The sequence below is a fragment of the Aethina tumida genome, chromosome 7 (genome assembly GCF_024364675.1).
Source record: "Aethina tumida isolate Nest 87 chromosome 7, icAetTumi1.1, whole genome shotgun sequence".
NCBI classification, from domain to species: Eukaryota; Metazoa; Arthropoda; class Insecta; order Coleoptera; family Nitidulidae; genus Aethina; species Aethina tumida.
In genome coordinates this window covers 8,127,977-8,152,153 of record NC_065441.1, presented here as the reverse complement: position 1 = coordinate 8,152,153, position 24,177 = coordinate 8,127,977, and the positions used below count along the sequence as shown (strand labels likewise).

At 31.6% G+C, this 24,177-nt stretch overlaps 7 protein-coding genes and 1 long non-coding RNA gene across 16 annotated transcripts; 2 read left to right on the top strand and 6 right to left on the bottom strand.

Annotated features, from left to right (window-relative positions):
- Positions 1-273: 273 nt before the first annotated feature.
- Positions 274-922, bottom strand: LOC109595257 (uncharacterized). 2 transcript variants are annotated; one of them, XM_020010566.2, is made up of 5 exons: positions 844-922; positions 769-783; positions 699-713; positions 624-650; positions 274-571 (listed from the first exon to the last, which is right to left on the bottom strand). In XM_020010566.2, exons 1-5 carry the CDS (start codon positions 905-907, stop codon positions 318-320), a joined length of 375 nt encoding a protein of 124 aa, XP_019866125.1. In that variant the 5' UTR covers positions 908-922; the 3' UTR covers positions 274-317. The 2 variants fall into 2 exon arrangements, with proteins under 2 accessions (XP_019866125.1, XP_049825699.1); XM_049969742.1 differs by lacking the exon at positions 699-713.
- Positions 923-1,469: 547 nt separating this feature from the next.
- On the bottom strand, positions 1,470-6,209 carry LOC109595294 (uncharacterized). 7 transcript variants are annotated; one of them, XM_049969326.1, is made up of 10 exons: positions 6,075-6,209; positions 5,277-5,990; positions 3,265-4,707; positions 2,917-3,205; positions 2,729-2,874; positions 2,406-2,450; positions 2,167-2,196; positions 1,957-2,055; positions 1,872-1,901; positions 1,470-1,814 (listed from the first exon to the last, which is right to left on the bottom strand). In XM_049969326.1, exons 1-10 carry the CDS (start codon positions 6,175-6,177, stop codon positions 1,537-1,539), a joined length of 3,177 nt encoding a protein of 1,058 aa, XP_049825283.1. In that variant the 5' UTR covers positions 6,178-6,209; the 3' UTR covers positions 1,470-1,536. The 7 variants fall into 7 exon arrangements, with proteins under 7 accessions (XP_049825283.1, XP_049825285.1, XP_049825286.1 ...); XM_049969328.1 differs by having other exon boundaries at positions 2,935-3,205; XM_049969329.1 differs by having other exon boundaries at positions 2,953-3,205.
- Positions 6,210-6,762: 553 nt separating this feature from the next.
- On the bottom strand, positions 6,763-7,255 carry LOC126266159 (uncharacterized). The gene is made up of 2 exons (XR_007548633.1): positions 7,070-7,255; positions 6,763-7,013 (listed from the first exon to the last, which is right to left on the bottom strand). It is a non-coding gene; the product is annotated as an uncharacterized LOC126266159 (long non-coding RNA).
- Positions 7,256-7,299: 44 nt separating this feature from the next.
- On the top strand, positions 7,300-8,407 carry LOC109595281 (uncharacterized). 2 transcript variants are annotated; one of them, XM_020010602.2, is made up of 5 exons: positions 7,300-7,420; positions 7,506-7,638; positions 7,688-7,788; positions 7,840-8,029; positions 8,095-8,407. In XM_020010602.2, the coding sequence occupies exons 2-5, from the start codon at positions 7,521-7,523 to the stop codon at positions 8,217-8,219; spliced, it is 534 nt and encodes a 177-aa protein (XP_019866161.2). In that variant the 5' UTR covers positions 7,300-7,420; positions 7,506-7,520; the 3' UTR covers positions 8,220-8,407. The 2 variants fall into 2 exon arrangements, with proteins under 2 accessions (XP_019866161.2, XP_019866160.2); XM_020010601.2 differs by lacking the exon at positions 7,300-7,420 and having other exon boundaries at positions 7,427-7,638.
- Positions 8,238-8,870, bottom strand: LOC109595282 (uncharacterized). The gene is made up of 3 exons (XM_020010603.2): positions 8,664-8,870; positions 8,431-8,613; positions 8,238-8,379 (listed from the first exon to the last, which is right to left on the bottom strand). The coding sequence occupies exons 1-3, from the start codon at positions 8,683-8,685 to the stop codon at positions 8,243-8,245; spliced, it is 342 nt and encodes a 113-aa protein (XP_019866162.2). The 5' UTR covers positions 8,686-8,870; the 3' UTR covers positions 8,238-8,242.
- Positions 8,871-8,915: 45 nt separating this feature from the next.
- On the bottom strand, positions 8,916-9,836 carry LOC109595278 (mediator of RNA polymerase II transcription subunit 7). The gene is made up of 2 exons (XM_020010597.2): positions 9,514-9,836; positions 8,916-9,457 (listed from the first exon to the last, which is right to left on the bottom strand). Exons 1-2 carry the CDS (start codon positions 9,703-9,705, stop codon positions 8,987-8,989), a joined length of 663 nt encoding a protein of 220 aa, XP_019866156.1. The 5' UTR covers positions 9,706-9,836; the 3' UTR covers positions 8,916-8,986.
- Positions 9,837-10,088: 252 nt separating this feature from the next.
- Positions 10,089-14,024, bottom strand: LOC109595272 (arylsulfatase B). Its single transcript, XM_020010591.2, has 4 exons — positions 13,835-14,024; positions 12,819-12,978; positions 11,773-11,999; positions 10,089-11,713 (listed from the first exon to the last, which is right to left on the bottom strand). The coding sequence occupies exons 1-4, from the start codon at positions 13,931-13,933 to the stop codon at positions 10,247-10,249; spliced, it is 1,953 nt and encodes a 650-aa protein (XP_019866150.1). The 5' UTR covers positions 13,934-14,024; the 3' UTR covers positions 10,089-10,246.
- Positions 14,025-19,911: 5,887 nt separating this feature from the next.
- On the top strand, positions 19,912-24,177 carry LOC109595256 (venom carboxylesterase-6). Its single transcript, XM_020010565.2, has 8 exons — positions 19,912-19,945; positions 19,997-20,142; positions 20,514-20,601; positions 21,020-21,790; positions 23,187-23,356; positions 23,416-23,533; positions 23,587-23,707; positions 23,768-24,177. Exons 1-8 carry the CDS (start codon positions 19,912-19,914, stop codon positions 23,940-23,942), a joined length of 1,623 nt encoding a protein of 540 aa, XP_019866124.2. The 3' UTR covers positions 23,943-24,177.

The window sequence follows — 24,177 nt, the reverse complement described above, 5'->3', positions numbered from 1 at the left end:
ATAATATTGATTATAATAATTTCACTGAACAGATTACACCATAAATGGTGGTTAAGAATGTAACGTATCATTTATTTCAATAAATTTGTTCCTCACAATAATTTTGTCGAATAAAATATATAAAAGAACGAAAAACAAATAGTAAATAAAATATATATATTTTCAAACGTTCACTTTAGACAACACGTTTTTGAGGTAAAATGGAACAAATTAAAAGATGAAATGAATAAAAATAAACAAGTTAACTAGGTTAACATTAATTAAATGGAAGTATTCTTGGTCAAATATTTATTTCTTGAATGTGGTACAGGTTTTTATCATTCAGTGAAAACACCCTTGAATGCTTTTCCGAAGCCCATCGCTTCCAACCTTGCACCAATTACTGGGAACTTAGCCAATAACTGGCCAATAGATTTCAGTAGTGTACCTGCAACTGGTATGGTATTCATTGTTTTGACATCTGCTTCTATCAAAGATCCAATTGATGAAATGAATTGGTCCAACGAGCCCTCAAGTAGTACCAGTTTGTATATTTCGTTGGCAATACCCTTAATTTTTTTCCATATGTCGCCTACAATTCTAATGGTTAAAAATCGGTTACATGAATTAATATTAATACGTACTGATGGCAGTGGAGCTGGATGAATCACCTAAAAAATAAAATTTAGTCAACTAAAAATAAATAAAATTATACGTACTCATTGCAGAATTAGCTAAAACATATTTATATAATAGCATCATTATTTATATGTGTAGATTAAATTTTACCTGCATTTTGCATGTCTGTAAATAAAATATAAATTTAGTAAAGACAGAGATGAGATTTTTAGAAAATCGCATTACCATCTGCGAAAGTCCATGAGCAAGCCACAACAAGAATTAATAAACTATAATGTATCGCAGCCATTATTGCGTGTATTTTAAACTCTAATGAATAATTAGCAGCTTATGTTTATATAGTGCCCCTTTATCATCGTTTTAAGTTTTTATACTGCGCTTTAATGACCATTCGTTTATAATTTGCGATATAGTACTTCTCATTAAACCAAAAAGTATTTTTAATGACTATTTTTGTTTTCGTAAAATTATTGAATGTATAGATAGATGTATGAATTCTTTCCGTAATTTCGCTTGCGTAATTTTTAGTCGGTGTAGTTGCAATTAACAATTTAAAGTTATTATATTGATATTTATTATTATGAACTGTAACTACCACTTGTTATTGATATAAAATTGATATATCTCTTCCAACAGAGGCATTTCTTTTTTATTTATTTGTAGCATTTTTTTTATTTTTTTTCCAAAAAAGAGAAAATACTATTTTAAATTATATTTTGTAAGGGCATTTTATGCTTCAGGACAAAAATTAATAATATTAAATTGTGGACCAGTTTTGACAACATTACATACAAACATTTTACAGCAGAATTAAATTAATTTACCCCGCAATTATTGATAATTATTGAAAATTATTGCATGATCAAACCGTTTATTCAAAACACACGCTAAAACAGTATAAATTCAATAACAAAATATTTATATTAAATCCATTTCACGAAGTGGTTGTCCATGATGTTTAGCTTCATGGTGAGCCTTTTCATGATGGGCTTCATGGTGAGCCTTTTCATGATGGGTTTCATGGTGCGAAGCCTTCTCGTGATGGTGGGTCTTCTCGTGGTGAGAATGGTCATGTTTCAAATGATGGTGGGCTTTCTCGTGGTGTTGGAGGCTTGGATGAATGTTGTGCACTTCGGATTCATGTTCAGCATGTTTGTTGTGGTGTGCCTTTCCATGGACTGAATGGTGTTCTTTAGCTATAAAAATATTCAGTGAGGATTACTCCCGTATATGTTTTGTTCAATTTATATTACCATGTTCGGCATGTTTTCCGTGATGTTTTTCTGAAATTTAACATGAATGATGTTTGGTTTGGTATTATAATATAATATAACTTACTAAATCCAAAATGGAATCCACCTTCACCGCTTCCGCTGCCGCTTCCACTGCCGCTTCCACTGCCGCTGCCACCTCCTCCGATAATTGGGAATGGTAATCCTAAAATAAATTAGTTATGTTCATCAGTACTTCCTTGATTCTAAACAATCAATGTTAATTTTTTAAAATAAATCAGAAAGCCAAATAATTTATAATTTGCAAGCATCTTACCTCCATCAAAGGACCAATTAAAATCAGAACCTAAAACGTGACTAAAGAATTGACTGCCAAAAGAGTGTTATGCAATATTGTGATAAAAGACAGGAAGACAACAAAGGAACAAATGTGCAATGAAAGGAAACAACCTACAGTGGTTTAGTAAATTCCCATTGAAAAGCTGGTAATTGATATCAAGGAATTTACGAAAACACTTGTAGTTGTGAGTTTAAATGAGTCAATCAAATGTAAACCTGTTAAGCCTCCACTGCCATGAACTGATATTCCGCCATGTAATCCTAAAATCGAGACGTGATTGTTATTTTAAACTCCAAACAATTCCATTGAATATAATCTTCATGATACCATAATTCTATGTATATAGCAAAATATTTACAAATTTAAGCATTAGTATCCCCCGTTTCTCAAAATAATGATATTAATGTTAATCTGACCAAATCTTTCATCCCTAAGACTTTGTATTTTTGCCCTTATTTGCAGATTCTCTGTAAATGGAATGGTATAGCATAAAATATATACAATTCTATATTGTATTTGTAATTTGTAAGAAAGATACCTCCGCTAATGGATCCACCGCCACTGACGCTGCCTTCTCCACCTACGCTTACACCACCGCTACCGCTACCACTTGCACTGCCGTTTCCGCTTGCACCGCCGCTTCCGCTTCCACCGCCGCTTCCGCTTCCACCGCCGCTTCCGCTACCACTTCCGCTTCCGCTTGCTCCGCCGCTTCCGCTTCCGCTAGCACCGCCGCTTCCGCTAGCACCGCCGCTTCCGCTAGCACCGCCGCTTCCGCTAGCACCGCCGCTACCACTAGCACCGCCGCTTCCGTTAGCACCGCCGCTACCACTTGCGCCGCCGTTTCCACTTGCGCCGCCGTTTCCGCTTGCACCGCCATTTCCACTTGAACCATCATTTCCGCTAGAACCACCACTTTCTCCTGAATTTCCATTACCACCACCGAAAATATTAGGCAAACCAGGGAAAATACTGCCAAAGTTGGGGATTCCAGGGATATGGGGAATAATATTATCTGAAACGTAAAACATTAGTAAACACATAAGAGTTATAATTTAATCAAATTGTTCTTACTTGTAATATTCAAGATGCTACCGATGCCATTTTCAATTCCTTGTCCAAATTGGTTGATGATGTTCAAAGGATTCTTGAATGCGTTCTCTATTCCTGTTATATTTAAGATATTGCCGAGGTTCAAAGATCCATTAAATGAATTCTGGATTTGTTTTACGATTTGACCAATTACTGGAATCTTAGAAATCTCACCAATACCGCCTGATAAGTTTCCGGCCTTTTCGATTGATTGAAGAATATTGGCTGGGTTCAAACTGCCTAGGTTAATTCCAGGAATAAGGTTATTCAATATTTGCTGGCCATAAGTTCCATTTAAAGATTTGATGATAACTTGAATTAAACCATTAATTCCATGGTCGGATCCAACGATATTTGGACCAAGCGATTGTAGAACCCTAATGATTATTTCTAGTCCACCATTGCCTTGAGTTAATTGTTTAATAATAGCAGAGATGTTAATGCCATTTGATGACCAGGAACCGCCGGCAATCTGTTGTATAATTTGACGAAGTCTCTGAAGACCATCTGAATTTCCCTTTTGTGACAATTGTGTGACTAATTTCAAAAGTTCTTGCAAAGTTTGTTGAAATTCTTGAACTTCCTGTGCTATCCTTGTTGGTTGTATAGCCTGAATGAGACTTGTAATAAGATTATCCAAAGATCCGTGTCCATTAACTAACAAATCTATTTGATAAGCAATATTAATAATTCCATCCACTCCTTCAGTTCTTCCACCTGTTAATGCAACAAGAATACGAAGCAAGCCGGACACATCGGAAATCGCTTTTAATCCCAGAGAACCTATGTCTTGATGTTGAGAAATTTCCAACAATAGTTCAGTTAAAATTGCTATGCCATTGGGTTCATTTAAGAGGCGTCCATAGTCTAAGGATGTGTTCGGATTAAGACCGCCGTCCAAACCATTTACAACACCACTTATGCCAATAATTACATTAGTAAACCAAATTAGGCCTCCATTAATAACTATGTTGAGGTTATTCTTGGATGAACCTCCTAAAGGTCCGTGCAGCAAAGCAATATTTATTGTTACGCTGCGGATCTTATCAACAATTGAATAGTCAGGGCTTACCCCAAGTTGAAGTCTAATTGAGTTCAACTCTGACAAAATATCACTCGGGATGTTGTTGATATCAATTTTGTTGTTTTCTTTTTTAGCATCCTGAAGGACGCCAGATAAAGATCCTAATGATTTAAGATAAGCTTCGATAGAGATGCTGCCATTCCAAAGGTTCTCATTGTTCTTAATTTCATAAAGGATTTGGTTGGTCACATCCAAAACAAATCCAATGTTGTTGTTGGCATTCACATCTAGTGATATATTGTTCTTAATGTCCAAGATTGAGGCCACCTTGGCAGAACGATTGAAAATGGCTAATAGTTCCGATTCTACGATGTAGACTACATTAAGCTTGAGGCCGCTACCTAAAAAAATTTGTATTTCTAAAATAAGGATTTGCCATTATCTCAAACTTTAATAAAATAGAAAAACAGCAAAACGAATAATTATTCATGATGCTGATAAGACAAACTGTTTCAAGTTCATTTGTAATATTTCATGCAATTATTCTAAAATTGTTGGATATTATATCGTATTCCACATGCATAATTATTTAAAAAATAAAAGGAATGCATTTGTCCTTCAGTTTTACATGACCACGTGCAATATGTTCTAATTCCGCGGTATCACAATAACATTTTTTGCCGGATGAGTAATATTGATAAAATTATAATTAATAAAAACAGATATAAAATTCCAATTGAATTAAAGTTAATAAGATGATCCATTTTATTTTATGCTTTTCATAATTATTGAATAGTATTTCTCTTACTCTTGTGCATATATGGTTCTTATTAATCTTTTAAATATTAGTTCTCATTAATACTAGAATATCCATTTTAGAATTGTTAACCAATTAACCAGTAAAATATATTTCGTAATATGAATTAGATTTCTAAAGATATTAAATTTGTGCATTAATTTTTCTGCTTACCATTATTATTGTTTCCTCCGCCACTTTGTGTTGTATCAGATCCTCCATTGTTACCTCCCGAAGGACTGGAAGTACTTGAACTGTTGTCATTGCCAGTACCTGAACCGTTAGATCCAGAGGTACTGGGATTACCTGGTGAGCTAGAACTTTGAGATGGACCTCCAGAAACGGTGATGGGGTTTCCTCCAGCAGGGATAGTTGTTTTTGGACCAGAACTACTTGGGTTAATAGGACTACTGGATGAACTTTCTGATGTACCTGATGTATCCTCTCCAGAAGGAGTTACTCCAGTAGATGAATTTCCTGGACCACGGCTAGGAGATGAATTACCTGATCCATTTCCTCCACTGGGTGAAACTGTGTTGGGGTTTCCTCCAGCAGGGATAGTTGTTTTTGGACCAGAACTACTTGGGTTAGTAGGACTTGGCCTACTGGATGAACTTTCTGATGTACCTGATGTATCCTCTCCAGAAGGAGTTACTCCAGTAGATGAATTTCCTGGACCACGGCTAGGAGATGAATTGCCTGATCCATTTCCTCCACCTTCAGATCCGCTACTGGAATTTTCCCCAGTGCTACCACTAGAACCACCACTGTTACCAGAAGTGGTTGTTTCAGTAGATAAATTATTTGGAGTTGTTGAAGAGGTTCCGTTGCATACCCATTCGCAGTGTGAATTTTCGATTTTTGTATGATGTGTCTTGGTTAAATGACCTAAGGAAATTTAGAAATATGTCAATTCAGGGTGCCAAATTTAGTGAATACCTGAATGTATATTAATATTAATTATCTGCTTACTGTGATGTTTCGCTTGATGATTTCCATGGTGTCTTTCATGGTGTACCAAAGAATTTGCAACAAGGAAAACGCTCGCAAACAGAACTAGCAGTTTGAAACCCATTTTCTAATGCGATTGAGGCTTTCATTGTTGACCACTTAATTTATATGTTTTATATATATTTCAAGAATTTGTGAAGTATTATTTTATCAGAAATATTTTGCAAGATAAAATTTGTTTATCGTAAATACTAAAACGCAAGCTAGAGACCTCGGGACATTCCTAGATCTGACGTATATTTGGCCAATTCGAAAATATAGTAGCATGAGCTCTAATATTTTTGATAATATTATAAATACATATGTAAATTATGAAGTGGCCTTTAGTTTGTCATTTTTTAAAAATTAGTCATTATTGGTGGAAAATGCTAATCAGGAATTATTAAAAATAAGTATCTATTGTCAACAAAGTATACATATTTCCCATAAACATTTTTATAATTTAATATTTCCCCTAGCACTTAATCTTTAATTTTTGTATTTTTTTAATAAACAATATATTTAAAAATTTTGTCACTATGTTTAATTTCTTCTCTGCTGTAATATTTCAGAAATAATTATGGTACAGAGAAAAAGTGTATGATAAAAGCAGAAACCAGTCCCCACAATATTTTTCTGAAAATTAACAAATAAATAAGGAAAAACTTAATTTAAACAATTTTTTCTGATTATTTATTCTCGGATTTTTTTAGCTACCACTTATACCAGTAATGAAACACTTTATTTGTTTTGTCTAGTATCCATTTTTTTAAGAATAATTAGATTGTGCATAGTAGACGTCACAACAATAACAGACAAAAAACAATAAACATTATAGGCATTGGCATCCATTTCAAGTAGTACAGCTCCCACAAATATATAATAAGTTGCTATAATTATATCTGTAAATAGACGTAGAGCCTATAAAAATAGAAATTATATTTTATTTAAGGTATTGATAAAGATTAAATATATACTTTCCCTCAGGTAACTGCTTAAAAAATTGTATATTATATTTAATGAAATAATTAATGTTATCCTAAAGTTTTAATAATAATATAATAATAAAATTTTCCATGTAAAAAGGTCAGTAAATTTGAATTTGTGTGCGTTACTCTATGCATCTATAAGTGTGCTATAGATTTGACATATTAATATGTCAATGTTGCAGATTAGTGTAAATTAAGTAGAAAGTAAAGTGAGTAAAGATTTCAGAAATACGAACTGACTACGTTTTTAAATATATTTAATTGAAATTTCAATTTGAAAGTGGCGAATCAATAGCGCATGCGTCAAATTCAAATAAAACATAAACAGAATTAACGTTTGTAAGTATAGGTTAGGGTAACGTTCTTTGCCGCTTTGTTTGATTGTACTAAAGCCTAATCTGTTTAAATTTTGGCAAAAATGGAGGAATTTATTGAGAACATGGCAGAAGGTGTAGAAAAGTTGGTGGACAATATGTCACGTCGATTAATAGCATTCACGGAATCCCTTGAAGATTTTGATATAGTTGCTGATCAGTTAAATAATTTCAATAACATTTGTAAATAATTCTGTATTTTTAAAGACAATTTTTCAATATTATTTTGTAGTTAAGAATCGGAATCTAATTGAAGAAGATCAACACACAAAGGAGATTTTACTTCAGTCCATGAAAAATAAGAAGTCCTTGGCAATTGAACAGAAACAACTAGTATGTATTTTATCATTAATTGAAGTAAATTAAATAAGTTTCTCATTTTAGGAACAATTACAACACACTATGACAAAACTATTACAAGAGAATAAACTAAAAAATGCGAAGTTGGAAAAATTGGAGGCTAAGATAGTGACTAAGGATAAAACAAAAATAATTGAAAGACAAAGACTAGAAATCAAATTATGTAAACTTCTTAGTAAAACGACTTTTGCCTATACTGAGGAATACCTTGGATGTATCCTTTATTATATTATACTTAAAAATTATTTAAATTCTGTATATTCCTTAATTCTAGTTCAGATGTTACAGGTCAAACAAAAACAAAGTGTTTCTATTTAAAGAAAGATAAAAAAAGTCCAGAACAAATTACAAATATTTTATGTGGTCATTTGGAAGAGGTGTTGAAAAAGGATGAGTTGATGTAAATAGATTAATAAAAACAATTATTTTATGTAACTTTGAATTTATATGAGTGTACTACACTTAAACTTGTTGCCAAAGCAAATGCTGCAAAAAATAATGAAATTAGCACTACAGCTAAAAGTACTCCTTGAAAGAAGATTATGTACATAACATATAATATACCTAAAAATAATACTTTTTATTACTTTCATTTGTATGTTTTATTTTACTTACCGTATTTTGAAACATACTGACTGAAGTGTACTAACCAAACAACAGGCATTAACACAGATACAGTTATAATTGGTAGAATAAAGGCACAAGCAGTAATAACTATAAAAAGTGCTGCAAAAGGATGCTCCAGGGAAAACTTTATAATGTGACTTCTAATTTTTTCTAGATAGAGTTGCACAGATTCTGAAACACACTCAATGTATTAATTTATATATTTTTATACTGGTATTTACCTGGCAATTCAGGAATTTCCATATTGATCTTGCTTGATCAAATTAACACTAACAAATTTTGTTGAAACACAAAGTCCAAATACAATAATTTAACGGTATTTAAATTCAATTCTAATAACAAAAAGTCTAATTATACCCAACAAGAGTAATTACACTCAACTGAATGTTGACTTCATTATCAGCTTGACCTTTAATTGTATACAAGATAATTTGATGGAAATTTTAAACACATCAACACAAATGAAACAACCATTAATGTAAAAATATTATATTAAATTACAATACCTCAATTTAATACTTAAAAATAACCATTTATGCAACAATCAGGGCATGTTATCAACAATATTACACATAATCCTATCTAAAATATAACATGGATCACTATCTGCATCATCTTTTTCTTTATTTTCCTGAGTAAACATGAAATCATCCACCATCATTTTAGTGTCTAATTCCATTGGTTCTGGTAAATTTTGTATAGCTTGCTGCAGAATATCTGTAACTCTATCAAAATGTTTTTGAAACCTATTTGCAGTCTCAATTCTCTGCCTTTTTTGTAACTCCATCATCACTCGTAGGGTCTCCCTGGCTTGGTGTGGTCTAAATTCGTTTAACAAATGGTGTATGTGAATGAAGAGCAAACTGAGATCCTCCACTTTTTCCGCTCTTCTAGGAGAATCTGGGCAGTTTACTAGAAGATCCAGCAGGTCCAAAAAATTAGCTAGCAGTGATTGGTTCAGTTTTTTGAGTTCTCTTCTTCTATCAAAGTGCAAAGGATATAACCTTTTAATTCCCTAAATAAATATCAATTTATGAACACACCATTGAGAAATTTGCATGGAAGTATTACCTGACTTTCTAGAGGTCTGATGATACTTTCTTCAGTGTTAAAACCATTACCGAACATTTGATATGTATCTTGAATCGGGGGCGGCGGTTTTGGGGCTCTCCCCCGACGTATTAATTCGTCCGTGTACTGGTTTACATATTGCATTGGAGGCAGTGGTAAAGAACTAACTTGTAAAGAGTCTGAGGAAGCCATTTTTCAAGTAATTGAAATAACAATAACAATAATAAAAAAAGAGGTTATTGATACACAATATTTGTTGACAGTTTACACATCGGTTATCTCTGGTTTATATCACAGGTTAGCAAGCTACCTAAGCTATGCAGGTTAGGTAACTTCTTCTGTGAACAGCGCCATCGCAGTATTATATACTTAATCAGAGCAAAAAAGAAATCTATCTAGTATTAGTTTAAAGCAAGATAGGCAACCCAGTTTACTTTCGTACATTTCTGGTTCTTAAAAACAATATTTTATATATAACATATTTAATCTTTGATTTTTGATAAACTGTTAATAATTTAATAACTTTTGAGTTATTATCCAGACTTACGGAATATGGTATCTCCATAAACTACAAGTGAAATAAAAAACTTTATTTACAAGTATATCTCTTATACTAAACAATAAATTATCTTAATCTAGGCAGTTTCCATTGATTTCTATGAGAAATCACCGAAACGATAATACTTTTTGTACATTAAATGCAGTTTTTCAATGAAAACTGCACTAATGATTTTCACTCCACTGTCCTACTGTCTCTCCTGATATTATCCATCAGTTTCAGTTCTCTATCTTCAAACATATTATCTTTGGGTGTTATTTGAATAGTGGTCTCGTCGCGTTCTTCGAAATAAGAATTGGGTCTGCTTCTCTTTGGTTTTCTCATGCGGTTTACGCACGTTAATACAACCACAATGATGAAGAAGGCGAAACAAGCGGCAGAAATTAATCCTATTGTTAATGGTGACAACGTATTGTACAATTTGTGTTTGATGATGACATCACAGTCTTGCCAGTTGGTCCAGGTGTTGTTCCATTTAATTGGGTCAGCATTTGGGTCCCTGGGCACGTTGATTATAGGCTTGGCTGATTTCCTGTATTTCATCATGGTTTGTTCCATATTTGCTACCACCATTGGTCTTGAAATTGCGAGATTTATCATTTCACAAGGATCTTCAATGATGTTAAACAGACAAGGCGATTCCATTGGTTTACAAACGGTTGTTGGATCTTGTTCTTCTAAGTTTACTCTCTTGCATTTGACAACAGCGCTTTCTCTAATACTTTGAATTTTCTCTTTGTCCAAAATATTGATTGTGAAGTTGAAGTCATGATGGTGCTGATTGTCGTTCTTTTCTTTTATTTGTTGGTATGTGATTATGCCAGCAAACGCATTAGCCGCAGGCGAAGAAAGTACTAAATCTTCATCGTAATGGTATGATTCTTGTTTCCCGGATGTTCCGTACCACCCGTCAGCTTTACCCTTACTAGTTGATCCGTACAAATATTTCCAGTCACCCTGTCTCAAAGCTCCATAAGGATAGAGGTCATCGATATTGTGAAGAAGTTCTGTTCTTGGGTTTTTGGCTCCCTCGGAAATGGTCTTCCACATATCCACGCCGTCCATTGCTGGCAATTCACTTTTATTGAGACCTGCAGCCGAATAGAAAGTGGGCAGCCAGTCGGAGACATGCATCAAATGATTAGAGACTCTTTGAGACTTTTTAATTAAGGGACTCCAAATGGCAGCAACATTTCTGAGAGAACCATCCCAACCTGAGTCCTTGACTCCTCTTAATGGATAGTTAGAACCATGATTGGCGTGAATGCCTTCAGGTTGTGCACCGTTGTCTGACATGAAAACAATAATGGAATTCTCCAGCATATGTTTCTCTCTCAAAGCCGCCACCACTGATCCAACACTCTTATCCAGCATTGAAACCATGGCAGCATAAATTCTTCTTTCTGGATCTTGGATGTAAGAAAATTTCGCTATTTCTTCGTCAGGTGCTTGAAGTGGATCGTCGTCGTTGCCTGAATGTGGAGCCAAGTGGGCCAAATACATGAACATCGGATCGTCAGTGTTGTGTTCCTTAATGAGTTTCACTGCTTCTTCGGTGAACAACGTTGTGGAGTATTTCCCTTGGGCGTCCCAGTCTACTGTCATGTTTCTACGCATGTCATAACCATATTCAGAAGTAAACTGCAAACAAAGATATTATGTCATATTGAAGTTATCATTGTTGTTGTTATACAACTTACCGAAGAGTGAACTGTATGTTTGTAATAGTCTTGAAGTCCTTGCCAATAACCAAAGTGAGAATCAAATCCTCTGTACGTTGGGGTGTACTCCTTTTTGAAGAAACCCAGATGCCACTTTCCAATAGCGTGTGTCTTGTAGCCGTTGTTTTTCAAATGTTGAGGTAGAAGCGTTTCGTTAAGGGGAAGTCCCCAAGGTTCTGGTTCCAAAATGACAATGTGTTGCATCCCTGCAAATAATAATGCCAGTTAAATAAAGGAAACTGCACGTCTATGATTGCAAGGTTGTGCATGACAAAAAAATGTGAATGCCTCTAGTTTAATAGAGCAACAAAACGTACAACAATACGTGATATTTAAAACATCTTGCAGTTAAAACGAAACAAAAAATCTCTAACAGGATACAAATCCAAGGCTATCTCATTACAGTTGGTGGTTGTATTGTTCACTTATGTACATTAGAAAAAATTTTGACTGAATATATACTTTTTTAAGAATTGTTATGTGAAACAGGTTTTATAAAATACTTCTTTAGCAAACGGGAATACAATTATTACAAGATTTAATTAAAATTATCAGTTGATTCATAATATTATGCTGGTAATTTTAATGTAATCAATATTGAAAAAGTAATCAATAAATATTTAAATAATAATGTGTTACAATTATAAAAATTGTAGCAATTGTAGACCAGAAATTGGAAATATTAGAAACATGGCAGTATTGTTGTATCGAAACCTTACATTAGTTATGAAATTTTCTACGCACGCAAGTGCGTAATCACTGAAATGCTCCTACGTCATTAGCACTTTCAATTGCCATTTTACTAAATTAAAATTAGTTTTATGTAACTTGATGTTATCGCTCTGAAATTTGTACCATGAACTCTTTTTTCCTTTCTTTGAACCTTCCGCGTGTGGCAAATCGCTTAAAATCATAATAATTAAATGTCAGAAGAGAAATCCTTTACATAAACCAACAATTCGGAATTCGTTCTACATAAAAGGTTCAGCGATACGTGAAAAAAAGGAAGATACAAATTTACAAACCTAAATGGATTGGGTATTTCCCAGTTAAGAATGCGGCTCTTGATGGTGTGCAGAGCGCCTGAGTGTAATGACTGTTGAGTATCACGCCGTTGTAGGCCAAAGCGTCGATGTTCGGCGTAGGGATTTCATCACTGCCGTGGAAACCGACATCGTTCCAACCCTGAAACATATTTCCTTATCAAAATGGTGCATTGAGATGGATTTCAAGGGACAGGTTCATTGACGGTACCAAACAACAATTACCGGAGGTATTGAATTGTGATCAAGATCAATGCAAAACTGCGATCAAGGTCGGCAACTGGAAGGAACGGTTGCACGTAATAAATAATAATACCAATTAAAATTGTAATGTGCATTATTCAATTCACGAACATATTATCTTACTATTTGTCATAAACGTGTTAATCGGGATGGTCGTTTTCTATGGAAAAGGATCGTTAACTGGCACACCTTTCACCACAAACGATCATGACCAAGAGAAAATAAGGGGTTAGTACGCTCCTTTAAGTAATTTTTTACTTAATTAAATAGAAGTGTGGAAAAATGATTAAATGACTGAAAACTTTCTCTATTGTAGTGTTCCAAAAAATTTAGAAAATAAATTTGCTCCCTTATAACATCTATATAAATTTAATTAAAATTAAATGAATGGAAATTAATTTTCGACATTGACTTTTTAATGTTTAATGTGAATGCAATATTACTCATCACTTATACTGGGATAATTGGTGCAAAAAAAATGTTATTGTTTACCAATTTCAAGGCAAAATTGGGTATGTTTATTAAAGAATATGAAATACATGTCAAAATATTATTTTCTGATTTTTAATTAATTTGATTAATTTTTTCCTCAGTCTAATAAACTATAACAGAAAAGAAATTTGTCTTAAATATCAAATTTTAATTAAAATAACGATTGTGGCAAAACATTTTTAAATTTTGAAATTTTAAAATATTGAAAAAATAATGTCCATGATTTCATAATTTTTGAAACTTCTCGATAGAAAAAAACTCACCAAATCGTCGGCAACGATGACAATGATGTTGGGCTTCTTCTGTTCCGCACAGCCAAAACTGAACACTAATCCAAGGGCCAACAATCTGAGGTGCCACATGTTAAATTGTTCAGTACACGAACTTTCTAGGAGAAGAACCGACACACCACTTTGAGATCCCAGCAGTGGTTCCTTCGCCACCCAAAGGATCTGATTTGAGCAGTCAATGGGTTGGAAAAATGATTTTATACAGATCGGCCACGGTTTGCTGGACCCCAGGTGGGGGAGTGCAGAAACACTTCTCCTGGTCGCCGCTACGTCATTGGAATCGCCGGACATTCGGCGTGACGTCACACGGTCCTCGGATCTTGATCTCGGGGATTCTCCGGTGAAATTTCCGCTGCTGCAGCAGCGCAGTTTTGTTTTGTTTAAAATGCATTTTTGTTGCGTGCGTGCCGCATTTCACTTAACTAGTTTTTTGGATTGATTTACTTTAAAATTGGATTGTGCAATGAGAAAAAGTTGTTCTGCATTTAAAGAGCAATTTAACAAGGATATGGTAATAAATCAGTGTGCGATCAATTGTTGAAAGGTTGTTAATAAAAAACGGGATTTTAATTGCATGCAAATTTGAGAATGCAGTCGTAGTTTGTATTGATTACAATTAAATTATAGGCATTAAATAAGAACAATTAAAATCTGTTTCCTTTTTGATTGCATAATAAACCGAAAACTTGTAATCTGACTACAATTCATAATTATTGGCTATTGGCAAATAACATTCTTTCTAAAGATTAAAAAAATTCCAAATTGCAACAGTTTATATTAATAAATTTGATTGCAATTAAAAAATATTAAAATATATTTCCAGCAAAACATAAGACATTTAAAATTTTAAAACCTTAAATACATCATAAAATAATTTTTTTAAATTTTAAAAATTTCTAATCTTTTAATAATAATTATATATTATTTATTTTATTGTCCAATTTTGAGATCTTCAATTGGTAAGGTTAATATAGAAATTGACCAATTTATTTTTTAATTTTTAGTTAGCCATTATATTGCTAAAAGATAGAAGAAGAAGAACAAATAGTATTTTTCTGGTAACTTTTAATATTAACAATTTTTGTTTTGTTTGTTTACAAACGTATACAGATTGCATATACTAAAATATCTAAACTAAAAATGGTTTCGATAATTAATTAATCTGTATAAATATTTTGATTTATCTTCTAAGAATTAGATTTTGAAAAATTTAGTTTCTTCAACATAATATAGCCGAAGAAACAAATGTGAATTTCAATACCTTACCCAATTTCTAATTAGATGGAATAATTTGTAATTAATGAATCTTCAAATCATGTTATAAAATTCTTGTCCTAGTCCTAGCTAAGAACAAGAACGGAGTAAATTTGAAAATCTTCCTATATTACATAAGTACTTTAAGATGAAAATCAATAAATCATTCCAAATTGCAATAATTAATTTACCTCTTAATTTATATATAGTGATGGCCATTCTTAAAACAACTTATTAAAATATACTATAAATTACTAAGTAAATAGAAGAGTTAGGGTTAATAATAACCATTACTGTACGCCGTGAATAAATCAAATAAAAATTTAATAATTTGGGAATTTGCAAAAAGTCCCCAATTCGAAAAGTGTTCCAAGGTTTGCAAGGATCAGTCTGATACGTCACAATACTCACGTGTACTTATAAATAAAAGGTATGAAAAATCGACGAAAATGTTAATGTGTTTCTGTTGCTCAATATTTTGTAACTTGAATAAATTCTTGATTAAGACGGTGAATCCAGTTCTGACGCATATCCCACATTTCATGTTAAATGTTTACAAGATATCAATTATTAAGAAATGCACATATTTAATTTTTTCTCTAATCGACATATATGTCAAATTTTAATATCATTCTTAGATTATTTATTCTAACAATAAGTTCAATGTTATTGTAAAACATTACCAGTATTTGAAATGTTTAATTTTGTAGGTACTTGTTAAATACTGTCAGTTATATAATTTTTGATTGGAGCTATAGAGGTAATTTACCAACATGATTCACAAATTTTGTAACGTCAAAGTTGCGCATTAAAGATATTATAATTAATAGATTATATATTAGTTTAGAAAACTACTGAATATTTAAATTTATCTTATCAATATGAGAACTCTGAAAATATTAAATTTTCCATCAGACAAATTGCAACTAATTCAGTTATTTTAGATTATATATATATATATATATATATATATATATATATATATATAAATGTAATTTTAATATTTAAGCAATAAAATTAAATAAATTAATTAGTTTTTAATTATTTATATGTGGTAACAATTTTTTTATTTAGAACAGAAATAAAAACATGTAGAAAAGTTCATGGTTTTAATTTCTATGGAAAAACCATTAACCACAAAGGTTGGAAGTCGACAATTAGTATTTGTAAAACCGGCAGTGATTTAGAACTAAAAATTTATTAAAAATACGCATATGTAAATTTGTTGTGGTTTTATGTGGAAAATTTGTTATGGAAATATTTTGTTTAACTGGGTTCATGCTATTAATAAATAAATTAAGGATTTTATTATATATTTTTAATAAAAACTCTGAATAAGAAAGTAAATTTTAATTTTTAAATGTGTAATGTAAAAATAATATTACTTATATAGAAAACTTTCTGAATATTGGTGCTGTATTTTTGTGACTGTTCTGTTCCACTTCCCTTTCTCAAAGTATCAAGTTCTACGCAAAGACCGCCTACGTTTGCTGCTTGAGTTGTCTCATTCGTATTAATTAAATTAACGGAAACTTTAAATAATTTATTATCGTGATACTTTAGAATAAACTATTCAACAAATTGATAACATACTTTTATTTACTATTACTACAACATATTGAAACATTTAATTTTAATTTTAATTATTTATCTTGATTTCCTATATATATATATATATATATATATATATATATATATATATATATATATATATATATATATATATATACAGTATCTAACAAAATTAGATCGGCCATCTATATTAAATAAAAAGTTTAGTTTTTAAACTATAAAACATTTTGTCGTGATAAAATTTGTTACTTTTTGGTTTCATTTTTTTTTTTTTTCGTTAATGTGGTTATATGTGTTTTTCGCTCTAATTTTGTAAGATTCTGTATATAAGTGTTAAAAAAAAAAATAGTTTAATAACCCCATTTTAAGAGACAATTATCTCTATCATGTTCTTTATCTTATTTTTTAGATATTTTTTATGTCTTTAACGACCCATTAATTATTTTTTGTTACATTAAATGAATATAAAAACTGATTAATTTTATTTTTTATAAACAATATATTTTAACAGTAAAAAACAAGTAATTATTTTTATAATTATAATTTATTTGATCCTTTGATATTTCTAATTAAATTGTAAATAAAAATGCCAGGTTATATAAATAAAAATTGCATGTTTTTTCTTTAATTAAAATCAAGGAGTAGAACGTCACGTAGATTATAACTAGTTAAAATCAGTGTTAAATTCACAAATATGCAAATTCAGAAAATAATAAACATAACCTAATGATTGGGGATTCCAAATCAACAAAACCACAATTTTTTTACTAGAATACGGTTCTTCCTTTGCCTACGAAAACTTTCATTAGTCACACTATAAACCAGTTTTTATTAACATTAACTTAATTATTGATACATCTGTTTTGGATATGTTTGGAAAATTTTGTTATTGCGATTTGGGACTTTCACAAACTCATTTACGCCTTTGATTTCACAGGAAAAATAGTCAAATAAAAAAACTTTCAAAACATATATAATAATTTAAAAAAACCGCATTGCCAAGTGCTTTAAGAGCTTTCAAAATAAAACAATGTAAACCAATTAATAAAAGTCAGTGACCTTATATGTTATTTTGCATAGCCAAAATCTCAATAAAAAACACAGTGTAATCCTTTCCACTATCTATTTTTAATAATTCGTTTTTGACAGGCCATGTTTAATAATAATTTAACTTTCTACACGTGTAGTCATTGATAAATCAAAAACCTGTTCACTTTGAACATAAATAGAACAGCGAATTATTTAACGTTATTACAAAATTTACATCAAAATTGACCAAGCAAAAAAAAAAATAAAATAACCAAAATCCAGTTTTGACGGTGCAAATATCTCAGCATGTTAAGTTTGACTGTCAAGGCTGATCCGCCGGGGCGGGCCAAAACAAGTTATTTAGACAGGTCATGGTTTGTCCGAAAATCCGTTCTTCACACGTATGACCAAAATTACACGTTCAAAAGCAAAGCAAAAAAAAAAGCAGACCGAAAAGGATCTAAAACAAAATAAAAGTGTTGCGGAATAATGAAGGCCGTCCAAACCTACACGTTTAGTAATAGATACGTTTACAACGTCCAATAGGAAATACATTTTCTAACGTTTGTGACAATTATTTCCGTCTTCCTCGTCTCTTAAATTTCTTGAAATCATTGAAAGCGGAGCACAAAGGTTTTTATGGTAGAATAAACTCAGGCAAGGTCGTCTTAATTGTTAATGACAATTAAGCAAATAGATTTTTTGTTGAAATTTTTATTTATTCGGAAACAAGGAAAAACACCTGCGGGTCATGTTCAGCAACAAACAAATATTTTAAATTATCTTCACAAGATCCGTCGTCTTATCGATGGGTCATAAAGGAGGTGTTACATCACAGAAGCTCCTAATTACGTAGAAAAAGTGGTCCTGAAAAAAAACTTGAAATGTGTTTTTAAATTTTTAAGATGATCGTCGATATATCCAAAACAATCGACTAATAAATATATATTATTCTAATTTGAATACACTTGTACATAGACCAATTGAAGTGATAAATGTCTATTATATACAAATTATATAATTCTCCTGCCATTTCTTTGATCTTTGAAGATTTACTTAACACTGCTATTTATCTGGAAGGCCAAGATCTGCATCTATTCTTAGAGCAGAAGAATAAATTCTATAATATTATAGATGGAGATGAGTGTTAGGAGAATGACAGTAGAGATACGATGTTTGTTTGAATAACATGAGTAGCTGCTTTAAATCTTCTTCCTCAACAAAGACGATTGGCATTCTGGGAGATGGATGAGATGTTAACTGAAATGATTTTTTACAGTTAATTAATTAAATAAACAAATATATTAAGACCTGCAAAATCACCTGATTTAAACACCTTAAATTTCTTTTTTTGTTAAAGATAGTCCACTCGAAAGCTTCGAGAGCATCGAAAATACAGAGAAACAAATACAAATCAATGTTTGGACCTAAGAAAGAGTTCAAAAATCTTTTGTGTCTGTTTAGAACTAAAAGGAGGGCTGTTGAATATCTGTTGTAACTTGCTGTTTATACATAATAAATAACAAATAAGTAACTGTAAATAGTTGTTTCAATATTTATGAAACCATATTTAAGCTACTAAACTCTTTCATTTGAAGCTAAAATCTTTTTTCATATTTAACAAATTACTACAATTTATTTTAATTGATCTAGAGAAAGATGACTTTGTAATCAAAGATTCTAATGTGGTGAGTAAGAAACGCGTGTTTTATGTAAATTCACAAGCTTTTTAATTAAGTTGATTTTAATTAGATATATAATAACACAAATTACATCTATGTTAATTGTATTAATTGATTTTTAAACAGTAACTAATCATATCTGACAATCTCTTGTGTTATGTTACATTCCCCATATAGAATGTTTCTTCAAAATGTAATAAAAAAGTTCTGTACTTTATTTATATGGTATATAATGAACAAGAAAACTTGTAAAACGAGAACCAAAGTAATTAGTCATGTCATCAGTGTCCGTAAAATTGTTTCTCCGAATTATCTGAGTCACAATCGTAATAATATTAATTAAATTCAAAAGTTCGAGTACATCTTGGACGAAAATAATTTTAATAAAATACATAGGAAGAGGTTAATAGCAGTAATACGTTTAATAACCATTAATGGTACGTTATTCTTAAATAACATTGGATTGAAAATAATACAATACCATTGTCGGTATTAGGTCACAACATTTAAGTCATGTTGACCAACTTCGTCGTTCTGTGTTTGCAAGGTAAAAAGGATAATTTGTTTTCAATTTTGAGGAAAAATAATTTTTCTTTAGTTTCGTGCTGGGACGATTCCCCGATAGTTGCTACGAAATTGGGGAGAGTTCAAGGTGAACTAAGAAGTTCTTTCAGTGGCAAAGAGTATGTGGCCTTTGAGGGCATCCCTTATGCACAGCCACCGATTGGAGATTTGAGATTTAGGGTATGTTTTTACTTCGATATAAAATATTTTAAGTGGCTGCTATTGTACATTCACATCAGACTTATTTAATTTTAGAATGATTGAATTTTAATAATTAATAAAATATTTACAGCAAATTTATACAACACTTTTTATTAATACATTTATATAACTCAAAGTCATAATGAGTTTTTTTATATCACCTATTCTTTTATAACCAACTTTAAATGCTTTTCATTTTTATATTTTTTACGGCTATAAACGTGACAAAACCAATAAATCAATTTTTTACATAAACAATTTATGCTGCAGTGAAATAAAACTCAAGGTCACCCCGTTTAGTCCTTTCATGTCTAATTAATTGATAATCTCACATTTTTTATTAATTAAAGGACCCACTTCCTGCCCAGGAATGGTCGGAAATCCTGAAACCAAAAACAACAACGTGCGTACAACTGTCGCAAAGTAATACTGTCATTGGTAAGTAAAAGCAACAAGCCATTTTTTTCAATTATAAACCATATTTTATTCGTACCTACGATAAATTAGAGGTCAAAATCAACCTCAAGTACGAGAGAACAACAATACGTATGATCATTGGAGCATAGAAATGCATAATGTTATTAATTAAGCCAGTGAATATATTGGTGCCCTCAATCCTGAGGGGATCGGTGAAAAGTCAGGGTTTGTGCACGGACATGTTTGTTGTATTTGTTTAGTTCCGTTTTTATGCAAAGAAATTGATTGATTGAACAATTATTATCTCTTGGTCTTGAAATCTAAGTGTAAAACTCACTAATGAACTTCTGACTTTGCACAACATGCCTTTCATTTTAGATGTATATTAATAAAAGGAAAAAATAAGCAATTGATACAACTTATAATATTCTTATTTTAGGGACAGAAGATTGTTTACACCTAAACGTTTACACTCCAAGTCCTAAAAGGCATGCCAGAACCAATTTGGATGTTGTAGTTCATATTCATGGAGGTGGTTTTTCAACTGAAAGTTCCAACAGTTATGTTAGTCCATATTTTTTACTTGACACAGGCATAATCCTTGTAACGATCAACTTCCGACTAGGAATACTAGGTTTCTTAAGCACAGAAGATGAACTGATACCGGGAAATTTTGGGCTGAAAGACCAGGTACTCGCCCTCCAATGGATACAAGACAACATCAATTCGTTCGGCGGAAATCCAATGTCGGTGACGTTAACCGGCTTGGAATCGGGGGCTGCGGCAGTTCATTTACACTACTTCTCTCCCTTGTCCCGAAATTTATTTCACAGAGGAATTTCCCAAAGTGGAACGGCCTTAAATCATTGGGCCTTGCAGAAAGAACCCGGTGCTAAAGCGAAAAAGCTGGCCATTATTTTGGATTGTCCGATATCGGATCAAATGTTGGAGTGTTTGAGAGGAAAATCGGCGGAAGTTCTCACTGAAAAAACGAGGGTTTTCCAGTCGCAAATGTCGATTGCTCCGTTTGGGCCGGTGGTTGAGAAAGTAGTTACGGAAACGACCTTCTTGCACGATCATCCGTATCGTCTTTTGTTGAAAGGAGAGTTTGCGGACGTTCCTTGGGTTGTATCCAATGTTGCGGATGAAGGAGCCGAGTTTGTCAAAAGTAATAGGTTTGATTATTTAGAGGACATGTTTGGTTTTTTAGGTTAGAGCCATTTTTGTTGATAATTTCGAATTCAAAAACCTAAGTCGATCAATGTTTACACACACATGCAGTGGTGGTCAAAAGTTTGAAATAATTTTAGGAAATTGATTTATTACAGACTTCAAAAAACGAATCGTACATTTTCATAGCGATGGACTACATCAACGTCAGATTTCGTAAAATTTAAGAATTAGTCAAGGTTGTCTCTCAAAGGAATCTTAAAAATCTAACAAAAAACATCACCAACAAAGTTTGTGACATGTTGTACAAGAAAAATGGGCAAACATACGTATCTCGTATACTGATAGAAAAGCGTTTAATCCGACTGCAATTTGAGAGAGACGTCAAGCAAGACAGAGACAGTTAATTTGCAAGTTTGGCATATAGTGAGAGACCTTTACTGTCTCTGTCACATAAAATGTCTCCCTCAAAATTCAGTGGGATCAAACACTTTTCGATGGGTATACGATATTCTATACTTAATTCCATGACTATTTTTTTATTTAAATGTATTTTAATAAAAAATTGTTTTTGCAGAAACAAGAAAACATATATGAATAAAATTAATAAAATGAAAAATAAATTAAAATTTATTCCATATTTTGTACCCCCACTGTATGTAAATATAATTAACATGATTAATCGATCTTTAATTTAATCTAATTAACTTTTATTGTAGCTTAAACAAAAAAGATATTATATTAAACATTAACTTTTAGTTGCATGTTTACTTTTTATTCGCAAAAAATGGGGATTTCTAGAATTGATAGTACTTAATTATTATTATTTATTATTTTATTTATTATAAATAGTCATTATTACTTTAATTACATGACTTTTTGACTGATTAATTGAATATTTATATTTTCGAATATATTTGTTGTATTTTAACAATATTAAAATAAATTATGATATCAATTATTTGTCAAATTATGTTAGTTAATATTCATTTTTCAATCATAATATAAATTGAGGCGTTTTCGCAATTTAAAATTTTTGTTGAATATAACATTTTTAATTAATAATTATTATTGTTTTTTTTTTTTGATATAACTGAAAACTTTTAAACAAATTTATAAACATGTAATTAAAATTTAAAATGAAAATTGTGTTTGGTAACAAACTTTTTGATGCCCATTTGTATCCTCAATTATTAAAACCTTTTTTGTTATAATAAATTTTATTTTGGATATTTCAATATTGTTTTTATACATATTTTCAGCCAGACTTTAGAAGACTTAACTTTCTCTTACAAATAGTTAATAACATGTTTAAAATTAACGTCATGATTAATGTCTGACAAAATTAATTTACAGCAAATAAATAAGTTTAAATTAGTTTTGTTATTTATTATACATGTCAAATGTGTTTAAATAAAATATTTATTGTTTTCCAGGTGTACACATGAGTCGAATAAAAATGTTGTGGAAAATGTCAGCACCAATAATTTTTGACTTCAGACACTCCATCGCAAATAACAAATGGAACCATGTTTCCGGAGAAATCTACAACTTTTACATAAACAAACTAAACGTTCCGGTAATCAACGGCAAAATTTTGGCGCAGGTATAAAATATCTCTTTAATAACACACGTCAAACCAAGCACATTAATTTTTTTCTACAGATGATTGGAGACCGATTCTTTGTGGTGGACACGGAAACCGCGGTCAGGATACAATCAAAACGATCCAAATCAAACGTTTACTATTACCGATTCCAATACGCAACAGTTGGCGGTCAAGGTAACCTGTTTAATTACTTTTCGCTTTACCAAAATTAAACCCATTTTTTACAGTATCACAAGGAAGCGATACCAGATTCATGTTTCCCAACGCTTCCAAAACGAAGCCGACAAAGAACGACTTGTTAATGATGGAGCAGTTTCAAAGCATGCTCGTGTCATACGCGTCCGATAGGTGATGTATTTATTAAAGGCAAGAATTGTTTATGATAACTATTTATTTGTGCACTTGCAGCTTGCCCAAATTTAATGATGCAGTCTGGGAACCGACGGAAGGAGACGAAATCAAATATTTGGAGATCATTTCACCAACGAAGTTAGAGATGAAGACCGAAGTGGATTTAGACACGTCAGAATTTTGGAACGGTTTGGGTTTTAGGGAGAATCAAAATTTGTTTAGGGATGACTGAAGTAGCAAAGCAATCGACTAGATGTTAGATTTCGAATGGTGTTTATGAGATTAATTTCAGACACAATAAGTTGATTAACAGCCAGTCAGTAATTAGATATATCCTTGACCAATTCTAATGACATTTTTTATATAAAATTATACTAGGCTCAAGCATTGAATTTTATTAGTTTTTTGTGAAAAAACGGGGAGCGACTACTTTTTTGAGTGCATAAATTAAATTTTATTATAATGTT

Bases quoted from the DNA above. Each gene is read 5' to 3' on its own strand.
- LOC109595256 (XM_020010565.2), top strand. From the start codon at position 19,912: ATGTTGACCAACTTCGTCGTTCTGTGTTTGCAAG. The intron at 19,946-19,996 runs GTAAAAAGGATA...ATTTTTCTTTAG, and splicing joins CGTCGTTCTGTGTTTGCAAG to TTTCGTGCTGGGACGATTCC. The intron at 23,534-23,586 runs GTAACCTGTTTA...CATTTTTTACAG, and splicing joins CGCAACAGTTGGCGGTCAAG to TATCACAAGGAAGCGATACC.
- LOC109595294 (XM_049969324.1), bottom strand. From the start codon at position 6,177: ATGGGTTTCAAACTGCTAGTTCTGTTTGCGAGCGTTTTCCTTGTTGCA. The intron at 3,206-3,264 runs GTAAGAACAATT...TTTACGTTTCAG, and splicing joins TAGCATCTTGAATATTACAA to ATAATATTATTCCCCATATC. The intron at 1,815-1,871 runs GTAATATAAATT...ATATTTTTATAG, and splicing joins CGGAAAACATGCCGAACATG to CTAAAGAACACCATTCAGTC.
- LOC109595282 (XM_020010603.2), bottom strand. From the start codon at position 8,685: ATGGAAATTCCTGAATTGCCAG. The intron at 8,614-8,663 runs GTAAATACCAGT...AGTGTGTTTCAG, and splicing joins GGAAATTCCTGAATTGCCAG to AATCTGTGCAACTCTATCTA. The intron at 8,380-8,430 runs GTAAGTAAAATA...TATTATTTTTAG, and splicing joins TCAGTATGTTTCAAAATACG to GTATATTATATGTTATGTAC.
- LOC109595281 (XM_020010601.2), top strand. From the start codon at position 7,500: ATGGAGGAATTTATTGAGAACATGGCAGAAGGTGTAGAAAAGTTGGTG. The intron at 7,789-7,839 runs GTATGTATTTTA...TTCTCATTTTAG, and splicing joins CAATTGAACAGAAACAACTA to GAACAATTACAACACACTAT. The intron at 8,030-8,094 runs GTATCCTTTATT...ATTCTAGTTCAG, and splicing joins TACTGAGGAATACCTTGGAT to ATGTTACAGGTCAAACAAAA.
- LOC109595278 (XM_020010597.2), bottom strand. From the start codon at position 9,705: ATGGCTTCCTCAGACTCTTTACAAGTTAGTTCTTTACCACTGCCTCCA. The intron at 9,458-9,513 runs GTAATACTTCCA...ATATTTATTTAG, and splicing joins TCAGACCTCTAGAAAGTCAG to GGAATTAAAAGGTTATATCC.
- LOC109595272 (XM_020010591.2), bottom strand. From the start codon at position 13,933: ATGTGGCACCTCAGATTGTTGGCCCTTGGATTAGTGTTCAGTTTTGGC. The intron at 12,979-13,834 runs GTGAGTTTTTTT...AATATGTTTCAG, and splicing joins TCATCGTTGCCGACGATTTG to GGTTGGAACGATGTCGGTTT. The intron at 12,000-12,818 runs GTTTGTAAATTT...TATTATTTGCAG, and splicing joins GAAATACCCAATCCATTTAG to GGATGCAACACATTGTCATT.
- LOC109595257 (XM_020010566.2), bottom strand. From the start codon at position 907: ATGGCTGCGATACATTATAGTTTATTAATTCTTGTTGTGGCTTGCTCA. The intron at 572-623 runs GTACGTATTAAT...TTAGAATTGTAG, and splicing joins ATCCAGCTCCACTGCCATCA to GCGACATATGGAAAAAAATT.